This window comes from Schistocerca americana, chromosome 5 (genome assembly GCF_021461395.2).
Source record: "Schistocerca americana isolate TAMUIC-IGC-003095 chromosome 5, iqSchAmer2.1, whole genome shotgun sequence".
NCBI classification, from domain to species: domain Eukaryota; kingdom Metazoa; phylum Arthropoda; class Insecta; order Orthoptera; family Acrididae; genus Schistocerca; species Schistocerca americana.
The window spans coordinates 188170541-188195923 of NC_060123.1; the positions used below are offsets into that span (position 1 = coordinate 188170541).

Sequence of the window (25383 nt, forward strand, 5' to 3'; positions counted from 1 at the left end):
TTAAGGTGAAAAGTGTGTGCAATTAACCAATTGTATAGAGATAATTAGAAATAAAAGAACTCTTAACTGGCCAGTATGTAGACAGATAAATTTATTTTTTATATTTTTTAAAAGCTGTATATAAGTACTCCATGTTTGGTTCTGTTGACACCATTTCAAACTGCAATGTTTGTCAGGAATTTGATACATGGAACTAACTAACTAATTGTTCAGTTACCACATGAGCTGTCCCTGCTAAGATTAAGTTTAGGACCTTGATAAGAAATCTTGTTTCATCAACAAGCTTAGCCTTTGAACTGCTGCTTAAAGTCACTGGATGATCATTTGGGTGTATTAAGGACAAGAGTGCATCCAGTGTTAATTGTCGTTATCCCACATGTTATGTCCCCCCTTTTCCTGAGGTTAGTGGAACGGTCTGAAAGTGGTTACGTAATATACCAACAGGGTCATTTTTGTTATTTAGTTCTGCTAGCACTTAACTTATGAGGTATTTCATTGCTTTGTCAGTGGAGAAAGATTTACAAAAGCCAAACAAATGCAATTAACAATTTTTGTTCAGAAAAATAAGTGACTATTCTAACATAGGCCTGTCTCTTCTTGATTTGCTCCAGATATGGCAAATGCAAATTCCGAGAGATACAGTGTTAATTCTTTATGCACCAATTCACTGTTCAATGTTGCATCTACATGACGAATGGTTGCCTTTCCTCATACCAATGTTTAACACATCACCCAAATCACTTCAATGATATATTGGTTCAGAATGAAATATTTGTAATATTTGGCCATTACAATATTCTCTCATTACTCACTCTCTGTGGTAATAGTAAGTACCATGAAGTACATTAGTTCATACTGTGTCTAACATTCATTTTATACCTTAAACTGTGCAGTGAAAGATATGTAAAGACTGCTTCCTGTCAGGAAACAGTGTTCCAAGCATAACTGAATAAAACAAAAGCTGTAAATGTTACAATCAACACAAGGTAATTAACCATTAGATTCATATTATTTGCTTCTTAAGAAAGAAACCTTGTTTAGGAATTTGGTAGTATTTTACTATCCCATATTATTTACATGTAAACATTTTAATATAAATTATCTACATAAATAAAAATCAACTGCCACATGTTTGAAAGATCGCAATTCAGAAAATCTGGTGGTGGAGAGAAGGATCCAGATGGCACGTTTAGGGAAGCAACCATTGAAATCAAGTGTGTTATGTTCAGCTGGATGTAGTGTCACAGGGTCGTCTACTTTGCTCTTGGCCACAGTTTGGCAGTGGAAGTTCATCCTGGCGGACAGGTGGTTGGTAGTCATACCAATCTAAAAAGCTGTGCAATGATTGCAGCAGAGCTGGTAAATGCCATGGCTACTTTCATATGTGGTCTGGACCCTGATGGGGTAGGATGGACCTGTGACAGGACTGGAGTAGGAAGTGCTGGGTGGGTGGATTGGGCGTGTTTTGTACCTGAGTCTTCCACAGGGATATGATCCTTGTGGCAAGGGGTTGGGATTGGGAATAACATACAGACAGACTAGGATCTTGTGGAGGTTGGATGGGTGAAGGAACATCACTTTAGGAGAAGTATATTGGGTAAGATGTCCCTCATTTCAGAGCATGATGATAGGTAATCCAAGCCCTGGCAAAGAATGTGGTTCAGTAGTTCCAGACCAGTGTGGTACTGGGAGATGAAGGGGATACTACTTTGTGGCTGGTTCTTGGGGATGGTGGGAGGATTGGAGGAGTGTGAGGGGAAATGGTACAGGAGATCTGTTTGCTGACTAGGTCTGGGCGATAGTGACGGCCTTGGTGAGACCCTCAGCATACTGAGCATGGGAGTTTTTGTCACAGCAGATATGCCATCCCTGGATGGCTAGGCAGTATGGGAGGGATTTTTTGGTGTGAAAGGGATGACAGCTCTCAAAATGCAGGTACTGTTGGAGGTTGGTGGGTTCCATGTCAGCAGAGTTGTGCATGGAGCCATCAAAGAAGAGGTGGTCAACAACTAGGAAGGTGACACATGGATTGAGGAGAACCACATGAAGCAGATTGGGGAGAAGGTGTTGAGGTTGTGAAGGAATGAGGATAGGGTGACTTGGCCCTGAGTCCAGATCATGAAGATGTCGTTAAAGAACCTGAACCAGACTAGGAGTTTGGTGTTTTGGCCAGCTAGGAAGATCTCATCTAGATGGCCCATAAAAACATTGGCATAATAGGGTGTCATTTGGGTACCCGTGGCTGTGCCGCAGATTTGTTTGTGTACCTTCCCTTCAAATGAGAAGTAGTTGCAGGTTGGGATAAAGTAAGTAACCTGCAACTACTTCTCACTTGAAGGGAAGATATACAAACAAATCTGTGTCAAGCCAGGGGCACCCGCATGGCACCTTCCTATGCCCACCTTTTCATGGGCCATCTAGAGGAGATCTTCCTAGCCTCCTGAAACATCCAACCTCTGGTCTGGTTCAGGTTCATTGGTGATACCTTCATAATCTGGACTCAGGGCCACGACGTCCTATCTTCTTTCCTTCCAAACCTCAACATCTTCTCTCCCTTCCGTTTCACGTGGTCCTCCTCCATCCATCTTACCACCTTCCTAGATGTTGACCTCTTCCTCTCTGATGGCTCGATGTGCACCTCTGTCCACATTAATCCCACCAACAGTGCCTCCATTTTGAGAGCTGTCATCCCTTTCACATCAAAAAATCCCTCCCATACTGCCAGGCCACCCGGGGACAGCATATATACTGTGACAAAAACTCCCTTGCTCAGTACACTGACGGTCTCACCAAGGCCTTCACAGACAGACACTATCCTCTAGACCTAGTCTGCCAACAGATCTCCCCATGCCATTTCCCACACATCCACAAGAACCAGCTACAAAGAAGTGGCCCCTTCATCACCCAGTACCACCCTGGACTTGAATAACTGAACCACATCCTTTGCCACGGCTTGGGTTACCTACAATCATTGCCAACCCAACCTCCACAACATTGTAATCTATCCCTATGTCATTCCCCATCCCAACCCCTTGCCACAAGGATCATATCCCTGTGGAAGAACCAGCTGCAAAACCTGCCCTATCCACTCACCCAGCACTTCCTGTTCCAGTCCTGTCACAGGTTTATCCTAACGCATCAAAAGCTGGGCCACCTGTGAAAGCAGCCACATCATTTACCAGCTGTGCTGCAAACATTACACAGCTTTTCATGTAGGTCTAACTACCAACCACCTGTCCACGAGAATGAACTGCTGCCGCCAAACTGTGGCAAAGAGCAAACTAGGCCACCCTGTAGCATAAAATGCTGCTGAACATAACACACCTGATTTCAGTGGCTGCTTCCCTACCTGAGCCGTCTGGATCCTTACCTCCTCCACCAGCTTTTCTGAACTGTGCAGATGGCAGTTATTCTTATAATGCATTCTCCACTCTCATAATTATACCGGCCTCAATCTATGGTAACACATTGTCCACACACCCTCCACCCACAGGCTCCACCCCCTCTGTCCTATCATCTCCTCCCCGTTCTCATCTTCCACCCTGTTTATTTGCAGTCCTTTGCCAATGCATCCGCCCATCCTTCCCCACTCCTCTCCTTTTTAACTCCCCCCCCCCCCCACATCTCCCTGCCTCACAACCTCCTGACACTGCACCTGTCAGCAGTCTGGTCCCTGCACATTCCACCAGAGACCATTTGTCTCTCTCCCCACCTATACACTACTATCCCTTCCCCTTCCCTGCCTCCTCCAGATTGCCACTTGCATCCCATATGATAACTGCATTCCTGCCCAAGAAGCTGGAGTTGGCACTCGTGTGTATGAGATGTGCTTGCTTGTGTGTGAATGGTGTGTCTCTCTTTTACTGATGAAGGCTGTGGCCAAAAGTCTTACATAAGTGTCTTTTAATTTTGCCTGTCTGCAACTTGTCGTACCTGTCTTTTCCTACAGTGTTGGTATTTCTTCCTGGTGTTTCCATTGTTTTAATTTCACCAGAAAAGTTTGGAAATTTGGATGGTATTTTTGTATGAAAATTTCAAAGAAAGAAATGTGATGGTCCAACTGACAGTTTTGCCATCACTCATTTTCATAACAGCAACAAATTCCGCACTGAATGTTGATATTTAAAAAAAAAAAAAAATTACAACCGAAAGCAAAATAATTATACCCATAACTTTGGTGTGTTGCAAAGATCAAACTGATCTCAGTTAGTATTAATTTAATGTGTTGCAAATATTCAGCTGATTTCAGTTTGTGGTTTATTTCTTTGGAAGAAATGCCATCAGTGAGGCGTCAAAATTTCACCGGCTTGTGCGTAACACAAACCGGCAACGTGATCGAGTCAATGAGATTGACGAAGAGCGTAGACAGCATTTGGAGGCAAATCGAATAAGAATTATGCAATAAACAGTTTCTGTTACAGCAGCTGTGAGAAAGAACTCTCTAAGTTGTGTTGCGAAAATGTACGGTTTTGTTTTCCCTTTTTGCAGTCATTTTTAACAGAAAACAGAGAAGCTGTGTTAATGGCTAACTTTATAATCCTACCCTGTTCACAGATTAAAACCATGCAAAATACTGTCACTAAAGCTACTTTCCTCATAGATCCAGCAGCTGCAAAGTTCTCTCTCAGAACCTGTGTACTGACGATTCCAACTGATTCACCCACTCATTTTGAGTTATATTTCCAATCAAACTTCCATTTGCAATAACAATAAATAAGGTCATAGAGAGGGGGGAGAATGAGATGGACAGAGAAGGTGACAAAAAATGGATATATAGAAGGAGCAGGAGGATATGAGGAAGGAGGAGATGGATGGATAGAGAGTGTGGGATAAGAGATGTACAAGAAGCAGGGGGGAAGGCGATAGACAGAGGTAGGGGGAAGAGAAGGAAGTGGATGAGGGAAGAGGGGAGGAAGAGAGGGAGGACGAAGGAGATTAGTACATATACTAAGTGCCCATGCACATTTAGCAACTGCGAAGCATTGCTGGGTTCGCTAGTCTACGTATAATTGTTGTTACCAGGAAATACTCACCTTAGAACAGATTCTACAAACACTCTGAGTGCTTTAACATGTATCCACGCACAGAAACATTCACTGAAGTTGACTTTGAGCCAGCGTACTAATGGGCCCTGTAAAGAGATGTTCCTTTCAGTGTATGCTTTAAATTTAGCTCACAGTGTATTTTCCATAAATATAATTCCACTCCCTCAATGCCTCCCTCCTCTCTCTCTCTCTCTCTCTCTCTCTCTCTCTCTCTCTCTCACGCACGCACCACACACAAAGACTAATGGTGCAACTTTAACAAACAAGCCCGAGAACTGATTACTGTAGAAAATACATTGAGATAAAAGACACTGAGGTAGGTGCACCCAAAAAGTCTTCATACATTAGCATTCATTAATAACTTGTAATTACAACAAATTAAAGATTCAATGGATTCAGTGACAACACTTTCAGTACACACAAACACAAATACATTCTCTTAGAATTATGCTTACAAGTGTCCAAATGAAGCGGGAATATTTCAATACACAGCTACCAAAGACTGGATATTCAGTCTGTATCATTAATAGCTCAAAATGCAATGAACACTAGTGTTAAAAATATTAAACAAACCACAAAAATGCTTTAATTAAGTTAAAGCTTTTCTACATAGTCCGAAAAGAATCTAATTACAATGAAAGCAAACTGGTACCAGCATCATGACATGAAATTATGAAATCTGCTCCCAAATGTGTTTTGACAGCATGAAGTTTCTGAACAAGTACATCACTACAGTGATACTAGCAATATATGGTTTGTCATCTGGAAATGCAAACACTGTTTGCAACTGAATACAATCTTCCACGTATCTCCTGAACAAGTAAATCACTACAGTAATCAGTGAGAAAAGGAAATTGACGGAGATCCGAAATGTGAAATAATTTGGGTAAAGGTCACGGTTAAAGCAGGCTCAAACATGATAAATGGATGTCTCTATAGGCCCCCCGGCTCAGCGGCTGTTGTGGCAGAACACTTGAAGGAAAATTTGGAAAATATTTCAAGTAGATTTCCTGACCATGTTATAGTTTGGGTGAAGATTTTAATTTACCAGATATAGACTGGGAGACTCAAACGTTCATAGCAGGTGGCAGGGACAAAGAATCCAGTGAAATTTTTTTAAGTGCATTATCTGAAAACTACCTTGAGCAATTAAACAGAGAACTGACTTGTGGCGATAACGTATTAGACCTTCTGGTGACAAACAGACCCGAACTATTTGAAACAGTTAACCCAGAACAGGGAATCAGCGATCATAAAGCGGTTACACCATCAGTGATTTCAGCCATAGATAGAAATATTAAAAAAAGGTAGGAAGATGTTCCTGTTTAGCAAAAGTGACAAAAAGCAGATTTTGGAGTACTTGACAGCTCAACACAAAAGTTTTATCTCAAGTACAGATAGTGTTGAGCATCAGCGCATGAAGTTCAAAACTATCGTACAATATGCATTAAATGAGTATGTGCCAAGCAAGATCGTAAGAGATGGAAAAGAGCCACTGTAGTACAACAAACGAGTTCGAAAACTGCTACGGAAGCAAAGGGAACTTCACAGCAAACATAAACATAGCCAAAGCCTTGCAGACAAACAAAAATTACACGAAGCGAAATGTAGTGTGAGGAGGGCTATGCAAGAGGCGTTCAATGAATTCGAAAGTAAAGTTCTATGTACTGACTTGGCAGAAAATCCTAAGAAATTTTTGTCTTATTTCAAAGCAGTAGGTAGATCAAAACAAAATGTCCAGACACTCTGTGACCAAAATGGTACTGAAACAGAGGACAACAGACTAAAGGCCGAAATACTAATTGTCTTTTTCCAAAGCTGTTTCACAGAGGAAGACTGCACCATTGTTCCTTCTCTAGACTGTGGCACAGATGACAAAATGGTAGATATCGAAACAGATGACAGAGGGATAGAAAAAACAATGAAAATTGCTCAAAAGAGGAAAGGCCACTGGACCTGATGGGATACCAGTTTGATTTTACACAGAGTACGCGAAGGAATTTGCCCTCCTCCTTGCAGCGGTGTGTACCGTAGGTCTCTAGAAGAGTGCAGCATTCCAAAAGATTGGAATAGGGCACAGGTCATCCCCATTTTCAAGAAGGGATGTCAAACAGATGTGCAGAACTATAGACCTATATCTCTAACGTTGATCAGTTGTAGAATTTTGGAACACGTATTATGTTCGAGTATAATGACTTTTCTGGAGACTAGAAATCTACTCTATAGGAATCAACATGGGTTTCGAAAAAGACGATCGTGTGAAACCCAGCTCGTGCTATTCGGCCACGAGACTTATAGGGCCACAGACATGGGTTACCAGGAAGATGCTGTGTTTTTTGACTTCCGCAAGGCATTTGATACAGTTCCTCACAGTCGTTTAATGAAAAAAGTAAGAGCATATGGACTATCAGACCAACTGTGTGATTGGATTGGAGCATATGGACTATCATACCAACTGTGTGATTGGATTGAAGAGTTCCCAGATAACAAAACGCAGCATGTCATTCTCAATGGAGAGAAGTCTTCTGAAGTAAGAGCGATTTCAGGTGTGCTGCAGGGGAGTGTTGTAGGACCGTTGCTATTCACAATATATATAAATGGCCTTGTGGATAACATCGGAAGTTCACTGTGGCTTTTTGCGGATGATGCTGTAGTATATCGAGAGGCTGTAACAATGGAAAATTGTACTGAAATGCAGGAGGATCTGCAATGAATTGACACATGGTGCAGGGAATGGCAATTGAATCTCAATGTAGACAAGTGTAATGTGCTGCGAATACATAGAAAGAAAGATCCCTTATCATTTAGCTACAATATAGCAGGTCAGCAACTGGGAGCAGTTAATTCCATAAATTATCTGGGAGTAAGCATTAAAAGTGATATAAAATGGAATGACCATATAAAATTAATCATCGGTAAAGCAGATGCCAGACTGAGATTCATTGGAAGAATCCTAAGGAAATGCAGTCCAAAAACAAAGTAAGTTACAGTACACTTGTACGCCCACTGCTTGAACACTGCTCACCGGTGTGGGATCCGTATCAGATAGGGTGGGGGGGGGGGGGGGGGGGGGGGAAGGGAGAAGATCCAACGGAGTGCAGCGTGCTTCATTACAGGATCATTTAGTAATCATGAAAGCATTACGGAGATGACTAGATAAACTCCAGTGGAAGACTCTGCAAGAGAGATGCTCAGTAGCTCAGTACGGGCTTTTGTTGAAGTTTCAAGAAAAATACCTTCACCGAGGAGTCAAGCAGTATATTGCTCCCTCTTACGTACATCTCGCAAAGAGACCATGAGGATAAAATCAGAGAGATTAGAGCCCACACAGAGGCATACCAACAATCTTTCTTTCCACGAACAATACGAGATTGGGATAGAAGGGAGAACCGATAGAGGTACTCAAGATACTCTCTGCCACACACAGTCAGGTGGCTTGTGGAGTATGGATGTAGATACTAGCATATATGGTATGTCATCTGAAATGCAAACACTGTTTGCAACTGATACAATCTTCCACACATCTCTTTCAAGTGTATTCTATAAATATCTTATGACCATGGCTAACACTAAAAATGAAATTTTTACCAGTACTTATTATGTTAACATAATACTCTTTTCAATTACAGTGATTTCTCAGGTTTTTTTTTCCATGTTCATTAAGTTAGTTTGCCTCTTCGCAATATGCAATAAGAAGTAAATTTTGTACTAATTTTTCTTTGGTTTATAATATTAGTGACAATTATGGTTTTTGTGTTTCCTTTCCAAAACTATCATTTCAATGCTTCATCATTTTCCTAACCAACAATGCAGTGTTATACCTGAACTGAATTTGCTAGGTTACTGCCTCTCAAAATGCTTGCAAAGGTACATTATAATAAAACTATAATTAAATACAAAGCTTAAGACTGCACACATTAGACAGCAGGGCACAACTTACAAGCACTTCATTTTAACTAATTTACTTATTACTTTCAAGCAACTCCAATACTAGCACACAGAAAGCGGAGTAAAGATGTGGGTTATCTCTCTCATATTCTGGCACCCACATTCTCTTTTTCAATAACTTCATCATGTAATGATCTAAGAGGGCCTTCATATGGTAGTAAATAGCAGTGATGTGTGCTGGAAACACCAATGAAATGTTGGTAGACAGTTACAACCAATTTTTGACATGGTAACATAAGGGCGATGAATGTTGAAACATGTGAAGAACTAAAAGGTAGACAGAATTCCATTCAAATGTTAGCCTTGTAACACTAAATGTGGCTAACAAGTTTTATATTGAATGCTATGTAGAAGTAATAGCATAGTTCATTTTGAAAAAGAAAGTAGAAATTTATTTATCTACATTAAAGAGCATTACACTTACAACAGATTTACAGTTTAAAATTACTCATAATAACCATAAATACAATTCAAGTGTCATTGTAAATGAGTTTCATCGTATTTTGTAATGGGGTTGCATTATTTTCAAAATGAGCTGTTTGAAATATTATTTAATTGCAAGCAGTTCGAAGGTGCAATGTTATAGTTCTAACCTCAGAGATAAATATATTCATAACAACAACTTCATTATGGATTTACTGTTTTTTATACTATACAACAAGGAAATGTTGAGAATCTATCTCACCATCAGACTGTATACCATAAAGTGCTTTTCATCCTACAGAAAACCTGAAGGAATTTTAATACGTGGAATGATGACATACACAGTTGAGTAGCTCATAGCATGAATTTCCATGTGATTAAGAGCTTTTCACAAATTACATTTCTGGCCTTTCCTATCATAAAAGTTCACGAAAATGGTGGGTAGCTCCAACAACAGAAAAAATATTTTCTTTTCTGTCATCACAACATACCCTGAAGTCAATAAGTAAAATATAACCAAATCAAAGCCACGCAATGTTTACAACAAATAAAAATAGTTAATGCAGTTCACAGTTACATCCAAACACACGATGTTAACATGAACTAAAAAGTTTTCAGCTGGCACAGAGAGAGCACATCTGCACTACAGAAGCAGATAATATATTTCCAGCAAGCTCACGCTTCAGCATTTATGATCATTAGCAACACATTAGTCTATCAAATGGCTAACATTTGTTTGATTCAATTCTTGTTACAGCAGCCTTTAACAAAAACAGGCTGTAAAATAGTACCTTTTGCTAGGAATGTTATTCTTTTACAGAATTTTTGTTAGCAAAACACTGTAAATCAATAAGTTTTCAAAAAAAGCCTTCTGATATCATTGCAAAAAATTTTAACTCTACAAAAAGCTCTAGTGTTTTCATGCTGTCTCAACAATTATGATATTTCTTTTAAAATTACACAAAATCTGTACTACCAATGCATAAAATATTCCAAACAAAGACAGAGAAATTTTCTAATAAAGCTGTTTCTCTATTCGCTTGACATAGCAATCATGTATAAAGCCGAAACATTATTTGTCTATTGGTAACTTGGGTCTTTAAATCTGATTTAACAAGTTCTATTTTTTAGAGACCACAATTCTGTTTTGTGTTTTCTATGCATTATATGCTAATTATGAACATATTTTTTTGTCTAGGAGGGCTATTTGTGAAAAATTTTCTGACAAAAGTTTGTACATTAATACCAGGCACAGTGTTTTCAACAGTACCAATGTAGGTTTGCTGATTAACTTGAGAAGCCCTTTTCATTTAAGCCCTTTTCATTTAACACTGCAATAGGAACTGTAGCTATGACAGTTGGCTTATATTTAACAAGTTCTGAGAAATGAAGCTCTACTAATCAATTTCTTGTGCCTCATACCAGTATGCAGACGCAGATCATTGACTGTGAGAGCTTCACCTTTTCCTTTAAAAGGCAATCCAACTTTTTCCAGCTTTTAGTGTCTCCCGTACTGGCTGAACAACAAACTTCCAGCTGCAGAAGCTCAAAAGTCAGTGGCTCAATTTTTTCACCTTTAGTGACTTTGGAACTGACACTTAACAATATTTGAACCACGTCAGATTTTGGACTGAGTGATAGTACATGGTGCATTTTAAAATTGAGATCTGGCCAATGAAAACAGAAGAGTAAAGGTATTGTCTTCCATTAGACAGATTTGTAGGGATTGTAATGTGATGAAATGAAATGCTGCTTAATATCCAGTTCAAAATAAATACAAAATATGTTAGAAGAATGTAGCTAAAATGGTGATCTACAGGATATCAATCATCTTCAAAAAAAGGTAGGTCCCTCCTATTATGGGATCTGAGTGTCCTCCCCTTCCTCTGTAAATTTCCCAAACCCATCATTCTCCTCCTCCCCACCCAAGTAAGGAACTATTACTGTGGTTCTGCCAAAAGCCAGGGTAGTATTACCTATTAGTAAATGTTCCTATCAGCAATAGTGATATTTCACCTCCTGAAGGTAAATTTTGGCCAACACTTCTGTCTCATATTTACAGTCATTCTATATTTTGTTCCCAATCAAATGAAATGCTTGGAATTTCTAGTATGCATTCAACTAAGTTGTACACACTTATCACTGGTAAAACCAATAGTTGATACATTCCAGGCCATAAATAATTCATTCACTCATACAGTGACATAGCCTGTACTGTAAATTGCAGCATGTAGCAGAACCTACAGGAATGGTATAAGAGTAATTTTATACATTAACAGGTAGAAGCAACCACTAGAGGCCAATTCAATAAGATACCAACAAAAAATTATGACCAGTGCTCATCTGCTTGCTCCCACAACTATGTGAATTACTGCTAAATTACTTCATATATGTGTGTTAGGAGAAACACAGCTACTTTGAAAACAGCTACTGCTACTTGTCCTGTACTACTCAACTGTTGTTTTTATCCAGTGCAACAAATAATGCTTTTGTGTAGTGATCTGTCCAATGCCAACATTTGAGTTGTGCAGTATTTACATCTCTGAGTCAAAATACTCTGATACATTGTAGAAACAGAGGTTGATGAGATGTTCTTTTACTTTTTTGAATATCTGGTGATTTTTAAATATCTGCCTTATGCCAGTAAGTAGCTTTTATAAGACATTTGTGTCAGAATATAAAACTCCATTCTGAGCCCTAGTTTAAATGAAAATTATTTTTACTTCTAACACTGTGGTTGAGAATTTTACAGTTCATTCTAAATTCATTCTATATACTAACACATGTTTTACTAGGTTGTTTGTGTGTTGGCATGTAGATGTACCAATGTTTAGGTCTCTGAAGAGACTTCTGCAATTTTTTTGTTATCAATCATACACACTATTCTCACTTCTGTAGGATAAATACCTTTTAGCCTTATTGTGCTCCCTGCATAAGATCATGCCACCAAATAGTGTTAAGAGAAAATAAATAGTAACCCTGTCTGCAAGCCAAAATAATGAGAAAGTTTTCCAACTATAAGCTGGCAGAACTGGGCTATTTGGTTAACCTATCCATGTGGTAGTTCCACTTTGGTTCATTATCCATATGGATGTGAAAGACAAACTGTTTGCTGTGAACAAGCTGCAAGCCTATTCCGTTATTCTCATGGGTATGTCTGGTATGGATGTGTCTGGGCAATTTACAGTACCATTATACTGGTCTCATCAGCAGACCACAATTTTTTATGAGTACTCTATGTCCCAGGTAAATCATTTGTGAAGATCAAGAACAGGAGTGAGCCATGCACCAAACCATGCAGGATACCATATCAAATATTTCCCCATTCTGAATGTAGTCTTATTCCTATCCTACCATTCATTAATGTGATTTTCCTATTTTCAAGAAATGACTTCATCACTCACACAAGGGGAATGCCTTTAATGCCATACCATTTTAGTTTCTGTTGCACAGTTTTATAATCTGTACTATGAAAGGCCTTGGCAAGACCACAGAAAATGCCAACAGCATTCTCGGTTGGTTACAGCAGAAGTGATTTTGTGAGGTCATAGATGTCTTTCTCAGTAGGGAAGTGTTTATGGAAAAGAAAAACTGTGTTTACGTTAAAAGATTATTCTATGTGGCTCAATAGTCTGGTAAGCTAAATTCTCAAATATTTTTGAGAACACAAAAAAGAGGTACATGGATCTACAATGAGAGATCACTCATTTATCTCCATTTTTATAAATGAGTGTTATTACCACATACTTCAGCCTTTCACAAACTGTACCTTGATTCATTTACTTATTTCATAGATATCTAATGATTTTTGTGATCTCTGTAGCAGATGATTTGGCAAAACTGATGTCTGGTGGCACATGAGGAACCCTTCAAGGGCGATGTCACAAAAGGCCAATGAAGTTTACAGAATTCGATGCCCCACATATTGTCTACAATGAAACTACTATATTGGCTTCTAATGGCAGCAGTGGGCATCACTGGAGATATCCAATGGTGAGCACAGCAAGAAGCTATGGAGTGTAGTTGAACTGCTTAGTCAACAAGAAACTCACAACAGTGCTGGTGGTGTTAATACAAAGCGCAACAATCAACAATGCGGCCATCACATTACATCTACAGTAGTTGTTGAAGTTGACGTTTCATCAGAAAGGAACTCAAGGAATTTTGCAAAGTGAGAAAGAAATGGTAGATGGAATATTAGCACTTCTGCAAGATTAGTCACTGGAATGTGTGGTGTCATGGACGTTCAACTGTGTGGACAATGTGCACAGGGAGTACAATCGAGACGGTACGTGCATAACAAGTGAAAGTATTGAAACAGATGTCGAGCCATGTAGTTCATCATTCTTGTCCAGCAGGGAGCCACAAATCCTGTCCTCAGTGACATGTAGTAAAGGAAATTGTTTTCCAAGGAGCAAGTATTAAACATAATTACGTATATGGAAGATCACCCGCAGCATAGTTAAAAAAAATATCAGCATAGTTAAAAAAAGTACAGACTTCAAGTAAGTCTACAGCAATATGACTGCAGTGCATAAGAAAAACTATGGCTATTCAAAGGAGAACAAGGCACACTTGTTACATAAACAGGCATTTGCACGTTTCAAGGATACTCGATACAATTTACAGGAAGTGCATAATAGTGAGCTTCTATGTTAAGCACATCAAATTGTGCATGATATAGACTGCAGTGATTTCAAGGGAAGCAGTGGATGACAGCATGATTTCAGACAGTGCTACAGAATTGGAAGACATACGATAATTTCAAAGAAAGTGTCAACTTAATGGTGCAAAGCAAACTGCGGAATCGGCCCAAAAATTTGAAGGTGAGAAACAAACTTATCCCATCATTCAATAAGGAATTTGTTTCCAACTGAGACCAATCAGGATCTGAGGAGGAAATGCTCATGAAAGGATCCCTGGAAATTAGAGGTATCACAAGATTTGCACCACGATCCAATAACATCAATGCCTTAATGCATTCGTATACAATTATGCTGACTGTTAATCTGGATGGTAAATTGGCTGGAAAGTTATTTATTGTGCTGTGAGAAGTTGGAGGTGCTGCTCCTGCTCCTGCTCCTCCTCCTCCCCCCCCCCCTCCCCCCTTTGTGATTCTTTCTCGTGTGTGTGACCTTGCAAGGGCAGTAGGGAATATTTACAAGAGAACTACAACATACTGCTTTTGGCCAGTAGTTGATCAAAATAACTTCCTTTTCCTTGATTCCTGGTCTGCATATAAAAATCATACTCCTTTAGAGAGAATTACCCCTCCTGGAAAGTGAATGAAATTGTAAGTCGTACCACCTGAAGCCAGTGGACAAATTCAGCCTCTGGATGTTTATTATTTCTGTACCTATAAAACCTATTATCACACTATCTGCACAATAAGCTCCACAACAGACTAGTTTGCATTCAGTTGCATGCCATCAGTTCTCATCCCCCCTTACCTTCTTTGTGCATATTCTTTAAGAGAGGATACTTAGCTGAACCTCCTGCACAATTTATAACTCCCAAGGAGTTTGCTTTCAATCTTGATGGTGCGAACCTTTGTGATCATTGTGGCATGCCATTATTCATTCAGTGTTCATGGTGCTAGTTAATGGTTTGTTTTGAACATTTCTTGAATGTCGGTGATGTCCATTTTGTGAAGTGTAATACATACATGTCACAGAAGGTTGATCTCTACACACTCATTTTCTGTCAGCCTCCTGATGCACATGGTGAGTCATCAGCAGTTAATATTTTAAATGATCACTACTAAAGACTGAACTTGCAACATCACACTCAAAGGGTTCCTCGTAAGAAAGTCTACAGTATCTACTTTCATTGCTCCATTTTTCTCCCTGTGTTTTCTATTACTGTTAAAAAAGAATTCATTGAATTTAGTAATCAAAGACTGGAATTTAATATAACTTCATTTTTGCAGCTGTTACCAAGTTAATTCATTTTATACCCAATAATAGTCCAAATTGTCTTTGCTTTGTTATTGGAATTTTGAATTCCATGTGTTTTAAAGAACATGATCACAGGCATATCCTGCGAGAGTCAGGGGAGACTAGAGGCTCTCAATCATTAGGTAGAAACAAAATCATCATCTTCGCAAACTGAACTCTCATCTTACTCATGTTTCAATTCAGTGACTGACTTAAGAAAGAAAGCCAGAATGTGTAATGGATACCCACTAGCGGAAAGTGATTCAGAGATATCTGCCACGACACTGTAGGCTTAAAATAAACTGTGTTCTTTTAAAAAAATTTCAGAATAGTAGGCCTATCTTTGTTCAAAATCATTCTCTTACTTTAATGTACAGTTACATGAGAAACAGGTTATTTTGAGAATTTTTGGATGCTTACAAAATTATATTTTTGTATGTTACTGGTACAAGTGTTTTGGATGCGTAATTTATTTCATAGTGAATCAGCATCTGTGGTTTACAGTTCAACCAAAGAATATATCACCCGTGAATCTCATTGTGTATCAACGCAAATAAACATACATTTTCGAGAATTTTCAAAAGCTACCACTGTCCTTTGGATATCTATGAGCAATCTGTAGCAAATCAGGATTTGTGATTTAGCAGCAGATTTTCTAACTAACATATTGTGCTACACCTAGCTTTCCCTTGAAGAGGAGTAGCCCTATATATTATCTGCATTTATCGTAAAGTAACTCTTTCTTCAAGTTTGCTAACAACTATAATTAACATCAAAACATTTTAGGAAACAATTTTTACCACATGTTTTTGTGTTGCCTTAATAGAAATCTCATTTTTGTGTATCTTGTTCAGTTCTTATGGAGAATTAGCAACTTTTTAGCTCAACATCTTAAAAGATAATCAGTGGGCTTGAAGTTATTTGTTTATTGCCTTGTAATACACTGAACCAGCCAAAATGCAGGCCCACTGTGAACGTTCTTCTGCAACATGGGATGAGTTGGTTGACATTCATAAGCAACTGGAAACTGCCCTGACTACAGTCAAATGAGTGGCAGCTGCTGCGAATCAGTGTGTTGCAAGAGCTCCCAAAAGTCATGTACCTGTTATGCCTATACCAGAGGTACCTCAAATACTATACCCTCCTGTGGATCTTGTCTCCGATGCAGAAAGTACATGATCTGTCATTACCTGTCCATTTGACTGTGAGTGGTGTGTCAATGGTACAGCTAGGCATCCTGTACAGGGTGGATGGGGACCAGAGAGAACTCAAGGTGCTCTACCAATCCCCCAAGCCAACAAGTCTGAGGTGCTGTCCTTCACTGAAACTGAGCCAGTGGGACTCACTTCAACTATTTTGCAGAAACCTGTTTTGTCTGGTGTCAGGAAGAGGCAAACACAAAAGGGTACGGGTCTATTAATTGTCAGCATTTCTTAGGGAAATGGCAGCAAGGGACAGAAAAGGACACCAGGTGCACTCAGTGTGTATGCCTGGGGGTCTCATTCAGCATGGTGAACAGGCTAGTCCGGCAGCCACTGAGTGAAAAGGATGCAACAAACTGCAAATTATGGGCACACTGGAACGAATGATGCCTGTCGTCTGGGCTCCGAGGTCATTCTTGGATCATTCCAGCAACTGGCAGAGGAGGTTGAGAAGACCAGCCTTATGCATGGAGTTTCACAAGGCTCACAATTTGCACCATTATCCCCAGAACTGATCATGGCCCTTTGGTTCTGGGTCGAGTGGAGCAACTTAATAAGAAACTTTGAAGGTTCTGTGACAAGCCAGGCTGTGACTTCCTGGACTTGCGCCATATGATTGGCTGTGACTTCTTGGACTTGCACCAAAGGCTTGTGCACTGTAGGGTCCCCCTAAATAGGTCAAGCGTGCATTAAACAACAGACTGCTACTCAGGTAGCTGACTGTGTGTGGGTTGCACACAAGGGTTTTTTAGATTAGGCAACTCTCCATCCAATCCAGATAACAATAACTGTAGGAAAATCTAAAGTATCAGTGTCTGGTCGAAAGAAATGCCTCCCACAGGTGAGAGTATTAAAATCCTAATGGTAAACTGCCGAAGCACTCGCAACGAAGCGTCAGTTTTAAGCACTTATGAAATGCAGTGAATCTCACATAACATTAGGTAGAGAAAGCTGGTTGAAACCTAAAATTGATATCAGTGACATTTTAGGGGGAAATTTAAGTTTATATTGAAAGGCTAGGCAAATGGGAAATGGAGGTAGCGTATTCGTTGCAGTAGACAAAAAACTCAAATCCCCCCCACAGTAGAAACTGAAGCTGAATGTAAGACTCTTTGGCAACAATTAGTATCAGGGGTGGGCACAAAACGATAATTGGATCCTTCTATTACCCATCAGACTTGTCTCCTGATGTAGCTGAAAACTACAGAGAAAACCTCAGTTAACTTGTATGTAAGTTTCCCAGTCATACTGTAATCATTGGTGGAGACTTTACTCATCCAACAGTTAATTGGGAAAATTAGAGTTATGTTAGTGGCAATCGTGATAAGACATCCTGTGAAACTTTACTAAATGACTTCTCTGAAAACTACCTAGAACAAATAGTTCGGAACCCCACTCATGATGGAAATACATTGGATCTAATGGAAACAAATAGATCTGACCTCTTTGAGGATGTCCACATTGAAACTGGTGTCAGTGACCATGACATGGTTGCAGCAACAATGATTACCAAAATACTAATGATAACTAAAACAAAAAGAAAGGTATATGTGTTCAGTAAACTAGATAAAAAATCACTAGTGTCATATCTCAATGAGGAACTTGGAAGTTTCAGCGCAGGGCGCAAGCATTAGATGAACTCTGGCAAAATAGCTGACCATGCGCTGGATAGATACGTACCCAGTAGAACAATTCATATTGGGAGGTAAGCTCCGTGGTGTATAGTCACTGTAAAGAAACTTCTGAAGAAACAGAGATTACTGCATGATACATGTACAACAAAGGGTAGGGCTATAGATAGAGAGATGCTGAAAGAAACATGTTTGGCTGTCAAGAGAGCAATGTGTGATCCCTTCGATAACTACCATAGCATAATATTGTCAAGTGATCCTTCACAGAACCCAAAGAAATTCTGGTCATATGTAAAGAGGCTGTTAGTGGCACCAAAGTCAGTGTCCAATCCCTAGCGAATGAGACAGGAACTGAAACTGATGGCAGCAAAGCAAAAGCAGAAATGCTTAACGCCGTTTTCAAATGTTCCTTTAAAAAGGAAAACCCAGGAGAATTGCCCAAATTTATTGCTTATACCACTGAGAAGATGAATGAAATAAGCATTAGTGTCAGTGGTGTTGAGAAACAGCTGAAATCATTAAAATTGAACAAAGCTTCAGGGCTCAATGGAATTTCTGCCAGATTCCATACAGAATTTGTGGCTGAGTTAGTCCCTCTTCTAACTATAATCTATAGCAGATCCATCGAACAAAAATCCGTACCCAGTTCTTGGAAAAAGACATAGGCCACATTTGTATACAAGAAAAGTACAATCGCACTTTTCTCATAGGACATTCTGAAAGCTTTAGGTCAAGGTAGATACAGTATTTCTCGATTTCCGAAAAGCTTTTGACACAGCACCACACCTACACTTATCATCAGAAGTATGATCATATAGGGTATCAAGAGAAATTTGTAACTAGACTGAGGACCTTTTGGTATTGAGGACAAGCTTGTTATCATGGATGAAAAGTCATCGTCACATGAAGAAGTAACTTCAGGTGTGACCCAGGGAAGTGTGTTGGGACACTTCCTTTTCATGTTGTATATTAATGACCTTGCAGACGACATTAATAGTAAAATCAGGTTTTTGTAGATGATGCTATTATCTATAATGAAATACTATCTGAAAGAAGCTCAGATCTTGATCAGATTTCTAACATGTTGCACAGATTGGCAACTTGCTTTAAACATTCAGAAATTTAAAATTTTGGACTTCACAAAACGAAAAAATGTAGTATCCTGTAACTATAATATCAATGAGTCACTGTCCGAATTGGCCAGCTCATACAAATACTTGGCTGTAACACTTTGCAGGGATATGAAATGGAACGATCACATAGATTCAGTAGAGGGTGAAGCACATGGTGGACTTTGGTTTATTGGTAGGATACTGAGGAAGTGCAATCACTCTACAAAAGAGAGTGCTTACAAATCACTCATGAGACCCAGCCTAGAATATTACTCAAGTGTGTGGGACCTCTACCAGATAAGACTAACAGGGGATATTGAACATATACAGGGAAGGACAGCACAAATGGTCACAGGTTTGTTTAATCCATGGGAAAGTGTCAAAGAAATACTGAAGGAACTGAAATGGCAGACTCTTGAAGACAAATGTAAACTATCCTGAAAAACTATATATGACGGTAGTACCCGTTCCCGAAAGAACAGTTACCGTGGAGCTGCAAGCAGGCGTTGATATACTTCATTGGGGACATGTTGAAAATGTGTGCCCCGACCGGGACTCGAACCCGGGATCTCCTGCTTACATGGCAGACGCTCTATCCATCTGAGCCACCGCGGGCACAGAGGATAGTGCGTCCGCAGGGACTTATCCCTTGCACGCTCCCCGTGAAATCCACATTCCCAACATGTCCACACCACTACATTCGTAGTGCGCCTTATAGATGTTTGCCCATCATACTCATTACTCGTGGCAGATTAATCTACCAAGTCCCATGCGAGTTCGGGCATAGCGTGTGCGTTCGCACAAGAAGGTCAATGGCCGGGAAGCCATATTTTTAACTATATATTGTCCGCCCCCGGTAGCTGAGTGGTCAGCGCGACAGACTGTCAATCCAAAGGGCCCGGGTTCGATTCCCAGCTGGGTCGGAGATTTTCTTCGCTCAGGGACTGAGTGTTGTGTTGTCCTAATCATCATCATTTCATCCCCATCAACGCGCAAGTCGCCGAAGTGGCGTCAAATCGAAAGACTTGCACCAGACGAACGGTCTACCCGATGGGAGGCCCTCGTCACACGACATTTCATTTCAACTATATATTACGGTAGTACCTGTTCCCGAAAGAACGAGTAATGAGTATGATGGGCAAACATCTATAAGGTGCACTACGAATGTAGTGGTGTGGACATGTTGGGAATGTGGATCTCATGGGGAGCGTGCAAGGGATAAGTCCCTGCAGACGCACTATCCTCTGTGCCCGCGGTGGCTCAGATGGATAGAGCGTCTGCCATGTAAGCAGGAGATCCAGGGTTTGAGACCCGGTCAGGGCACACATTTTCAACATGTCCCCAATGAAGTATATCAACGCCTGCTTGCAGCTAGGGTGTCCATTTAATTATCATTTCATTTCTAGAAAAGCTGCATGGTCATCCATGGTAACTGTTCTTTCGGGAACAGGTACTACCGTCATATATAGTTAAAAATATGGCTTCCCGGCCATTGACCTTCTTGTGCGAATGCACACGCTATGCCCGAACTCGTACGGGACTTGGTAGATTAATCTGCCACGAGTAATGAGTATGATGGGCAAATATCTATAATGCGCACTACGAATGTAGTGGTGTGGACATGTTGGGAATGTGGATCTCACGGGGAGCGTGCAAGGGATAAGTCCTTGCAGACGCACTATCCTCTGTGCCCGCGGTGGCTCAGATGGATAGAGCGTCTGCCATGTAAGCAGGAGATCCCGGGTTCGAGTCCCGGTCGGGGCACACATTTTCAACATGTCCCCAATGAAGTATATCAATGCCTGCTTGCAGCTAGGGTGTCCATTTAATTATCATTTTATCCTGAAAAAGTCTATTAACAAAGTTTCAAGAACTGGCTTTAAATGATGACTCTAGGAATACACTACAACACCCTACGAATCGCTCAGAGAGGGATTGTGAGAATAAGATTAGAATAACTGCTGCATGCATGGAGGCATTCAAACAATCATTCTTCCCACGCTCCATATGTGAGTGGAACAGGAAGAAACCCTAATAACTGGTACAATGGGATGTACCCTCTGCCATGGACCTCACGGTGGTTTGCAGAGTATAGATGTAGATGCAGACACCTTAATCCTGTTCCACAAATTGGCATCTACATCTACTTACATACTCCACAAGCCACGTATGATGCATGGTGGAGGATATCCTGTACCACAACTAGTCGTTTCCTTTCCTGTTGCCTTCACAGATAGTGCAATGAAAAAATGACTGTCTATATGCCTCCATATGAGCCCTAATTTCTTGTATCTTATCTTCGTGGCCCCTGCATGAAATGTATGTTGGCAGCAGTAGGATCATTGTGCATTCAGCTACAAATGCCAGTACTCTAAATTTTCTCAATAGTGTTTCTCGTCACCTTCCCTTCAGTGATTGCCATTTCAGTAGGGTGAGCAACCGCAGTAGTATTCTTCGAAATGAATGTCCTCTTCCCTCCAGGGACTCCCATTTTAGCTCCCGAAGCATATTCATAACACTTGCATGCTGATCGAACCTACCGGTAACAAATCTAGCAGCTCGTCTCTGAATTGTTTTGATGTCTTCTTCCAATCCAACCTGGTGCGGTCCCAAACACTCAAGCAGAAGTAAAAAAAAAGGTTGCAATTGCATCCTATATGTGGTCTCTCTTACAGATGAACTACCCTTTCCTAAAATTCTAACAAAAAACTGCCCTAGCACAATTCTCAAACACTTGTTCCATTTCATATTGCTTCACAGTGTTATGCCCAGATGTTTAAATGACATGATTGTGTCAAGCAGGAACTGCTAATGCTGTATCCAAACATTACAGGTTTGTTTTTCCTTCTCATCTGCATTAACTTACATTTTTCTACATTAAGAGCCAGCTGCCATTCATCTAGACCTACATGGATACTCCACAAGCCACTGTATAGTGTGTGTCAGAGTGAACCCTGTACCACTACTTATCATTTCCTTTCCAGTTCCATTCGCAAAACTAGCGAGAGAAAAATGACTGTCTATACGCCTTGGTCTGAACCTTAATTTCTCATATCTTATCTTCGTGGTCCTTATACCCAACATATGTTGGCGGCAGTAGAATCACTTGACAGTCAGCTTCAAATGCCACTTTTCTAAATTTTATAAATAGTGTTTCTTGAAAAGTAAATCGTCTTCCCAAAGCATCTACATAACACTATGTGTTGGCTGGTGAAAAATCTAGCAGCCTGCTTCTGAACTGCTTCAATGTCTTCCTTCCAACCTGGTACGGATCCCAAACAATCAATCAATACTTAAGAATATGTTGCACCAGCATCCTATATGCGGGTTACTTTACAGGTGAACCACTCTTTCCTAAAATTCTCCCAATAAAACAAAGTCGGCCATTCGCCTTCCCTACCACAGTTCTCACATATTCATTTCATCTCATATTGCTTTGCAATGTTACACCCAGATATTTCAAGAACTTGGCTGTGTCAAACAGGACACTACTAATTCAGCATCTGAATGTTACAGGTTTGAGCTTCCTACTCATCTGCATTAATTTACATCTTTCCACATTTAGGGCTAGCTGCCAATCACCATACCAACTGGAAATTTTGTCCATGTCATCTTGTGTCCTCCTCAACACCTTACTGTACACCACGGCATCATCAGCAAACAATTTCAGATTGCTGCTCACCCTGTGTGGCAAATCATTTACGTATATATAGAACAGGAACAGTCCTATCACACTTCCCTTGGGCACTCCTGACTATACTCTTGTCTCTAATGAACACTCACCATTGAGGACAACATACTGGGTTCTATTACTTAAGAAGTCTATGAGCCACTCACATGTGTCTGAACTTATTTCATATGCTCGTACCTCTAGTAACAGCCTACCCCATCTGCCTGTTCATGCATAGTTCACAGCATATCATGTGAGAAAAGGGCAAACTGATTGTCACATGAGAGATACTTTCTAAAACCATGGTGATTCATGGACAGTTTCAAGAAGGTTTATTATGTTTGAACTGAGAATATGTTAAAGGATTCTGCAGCAAACAGCCGTTAGGGATATTGGTATGTAATTTTTGTGGGTCTGTTCTTGTACACTTCTTAATTACCGGGGTCACCTACGCCCGTTTCCAGTCCCTTGGAACTTTGTGCTGGGTGAGAAATTCAGAATACATGCAAGCTAGGTAAGGAACCAATGCCATAGAGTACTTTTTGTAAAATCGAACTGAGATTCCGTCTGGACCTGGTGATTTATTTACTTTCAAATCTTTAAATTGTTTCTCTATGCCAGAGGTGCTTATTAATATGTTTTCCATACAGGAGTATGTCTGATGATCAAATGATGATATGTTTGTATGAATCACAGTTATTCTCCCTAAAATTGGAAATGCCAGGTGGACTTGTGTTCTAAGAGCTTCCTGTAACATTGTAACTTCAATTCACAATGTTTTTTTCCTTGTCTTAATAGCCAATGTCAAAAACAACTACAAAAGTGTATACAATTATTCATACGTATCCAAAGATTACATGACCCCAAATTAATATGTACAAATCTAACAGAAATAACAATCACTCAATTACATTTACTGTCGGTATTAATATAGGAGCATTTGTATGTTTGGTGTTTATTAATCACAGTTGCACAATAGTTTCATAAGAAACTGTGCTTCGTCTTCTTTAAGGCTCCCCCTTCCAGTAAACTGATGTTAGTTCTGAAACAGTGTTCTGCACAATCTTCTTACTTTTATTGACACACTATCAAAAAATTTAATACATTACTGATGAGACTTAAACCTAAGAAGCTTCACACTGTGGCTTTGTCATATAACAACTGAATAATACTACAGCACTGTTTTATTTAATTTATTAGTTTTGGTCATGTATCAGATAAGGTACTATATTCTAAGTTGTTTTACAATTTCTATTCCCTGGTATAATCGAACTTCCTGTAACTTAATTTTATTATTTTTTACTTTTTCACCACTGATTACCTATGCCTGTGAATACAGTGTCAGTTTACTCTTTCAGTGCAGTTACACTGGAAGGATTATACAATGAAGCTTGTGTGTGCTGACTAAGTAACATACACTTCTGTGTGATGTGACAGTTTTAGTAATAAGAGCATGCTGAATGTATCAGAAGACCTGATACAGGGCAGGTAAGTACACCTGAAAGACACCACTGAAAAAAGAACAGTCACATCAGTAAAAGAAAGAGCATATGTCTGTCAGCACAACCTAATCAAAGGAGTTCCCTGGAATGATAACTTTGATCACCTTTTCATTTGTTAACTTGAGCATTAACGAAGACCATAGGGTGTCATGCTGCATCCATGCTAACACTGAATGATGAGTGGAAATCAACAGCAAACAGTGATTAAAGCCACTATTACCAATATCCAGTGAAAGAGGGGCAATGTTTCTCTATACACAGATTCAGCACACAGATTTTCTGTACAGCCTTAAACTACAATCACATCTGTCACTCTGGAACAGTAAAAAGTGTAAAAAGTTGAGAAATCACTTAGATGTTTATTCATGAAAAGGGGGCACTGTTCCTAACAACACATTCATTAGTACAGCACCTACATCCTGCACAATTACAATGCCATTTGTTCATGAAGCTCAAGGAAATGAATTGCAATTTGTGATACTTATGCAAAAATAAACTTGAGCAGAAATAAATTTTAACTGAAGAGCATGAATATTCCTTTTCATAAAATATATTCCTAAAAAATCAATTTGTCTTCAGTGCATCATACATGATGAACATATTTAATAATTTTTTATGTGTTATAATATACACAGAATGTACTTTCTTTACAGAAAACTTTTATGTTGCACCACAGATGTACAACAAATAATACCAAACATCACATATTTCACTTACAGTTCATCCATCCATGTTCCTCCTTACTTTTCATTTGCTGAAACAAGTTCACACATTTTGCCTTGTACATTGTTCCTCAATACTGAACACTACCTACGTGTATTTGGGCCTAACAAGGAACATTTGAGAAATAAATAATTAGCTTCTGTATGTGTGTGTGTCAGCAGCTCAGTGGTAAAGCGCCAACCTATGGCTGC

At 39.7% G+C, this 25383-nt stretch overlaps 1 protein-coding gene and 2 non-coding genes across 3 annotated transcripts in view; 1 reads left to right on the forward strand and 2 right to left on the reverse strand.

Annotated features, from left to right (window-relative positions):
- LOC124615481 (V-type proton ATPase subunit C) overlaps positions 1-25383 on the reverse strand; it is a 64575-nt gene that overhangs the window by 6922 nt on the left and 32270 nt on the right. The window contains exon 8 of the mRNA XM_047143409.1: positions 5034-5131. Within this exon, the coding sequence (XP_046999365.1) occupies positions 5034-5131 (98 nt within the window). The remainder of the gene's footprint in view (positions 1-5033; positions 5132-25383) is intronic.
- Trnat-ugu lies at positions 19839-19913 on the reverse strand. Its single transcript has one exon. It is a non-coding gene; the product is annotated as a tRNA-Thr (tRNA).
- Positions 20987-21061, forward strand: Trnat-ugu. Its single transcript has one exon. It is a non-coding gene; the product is annotated as a tRNA-Thr (tRNA).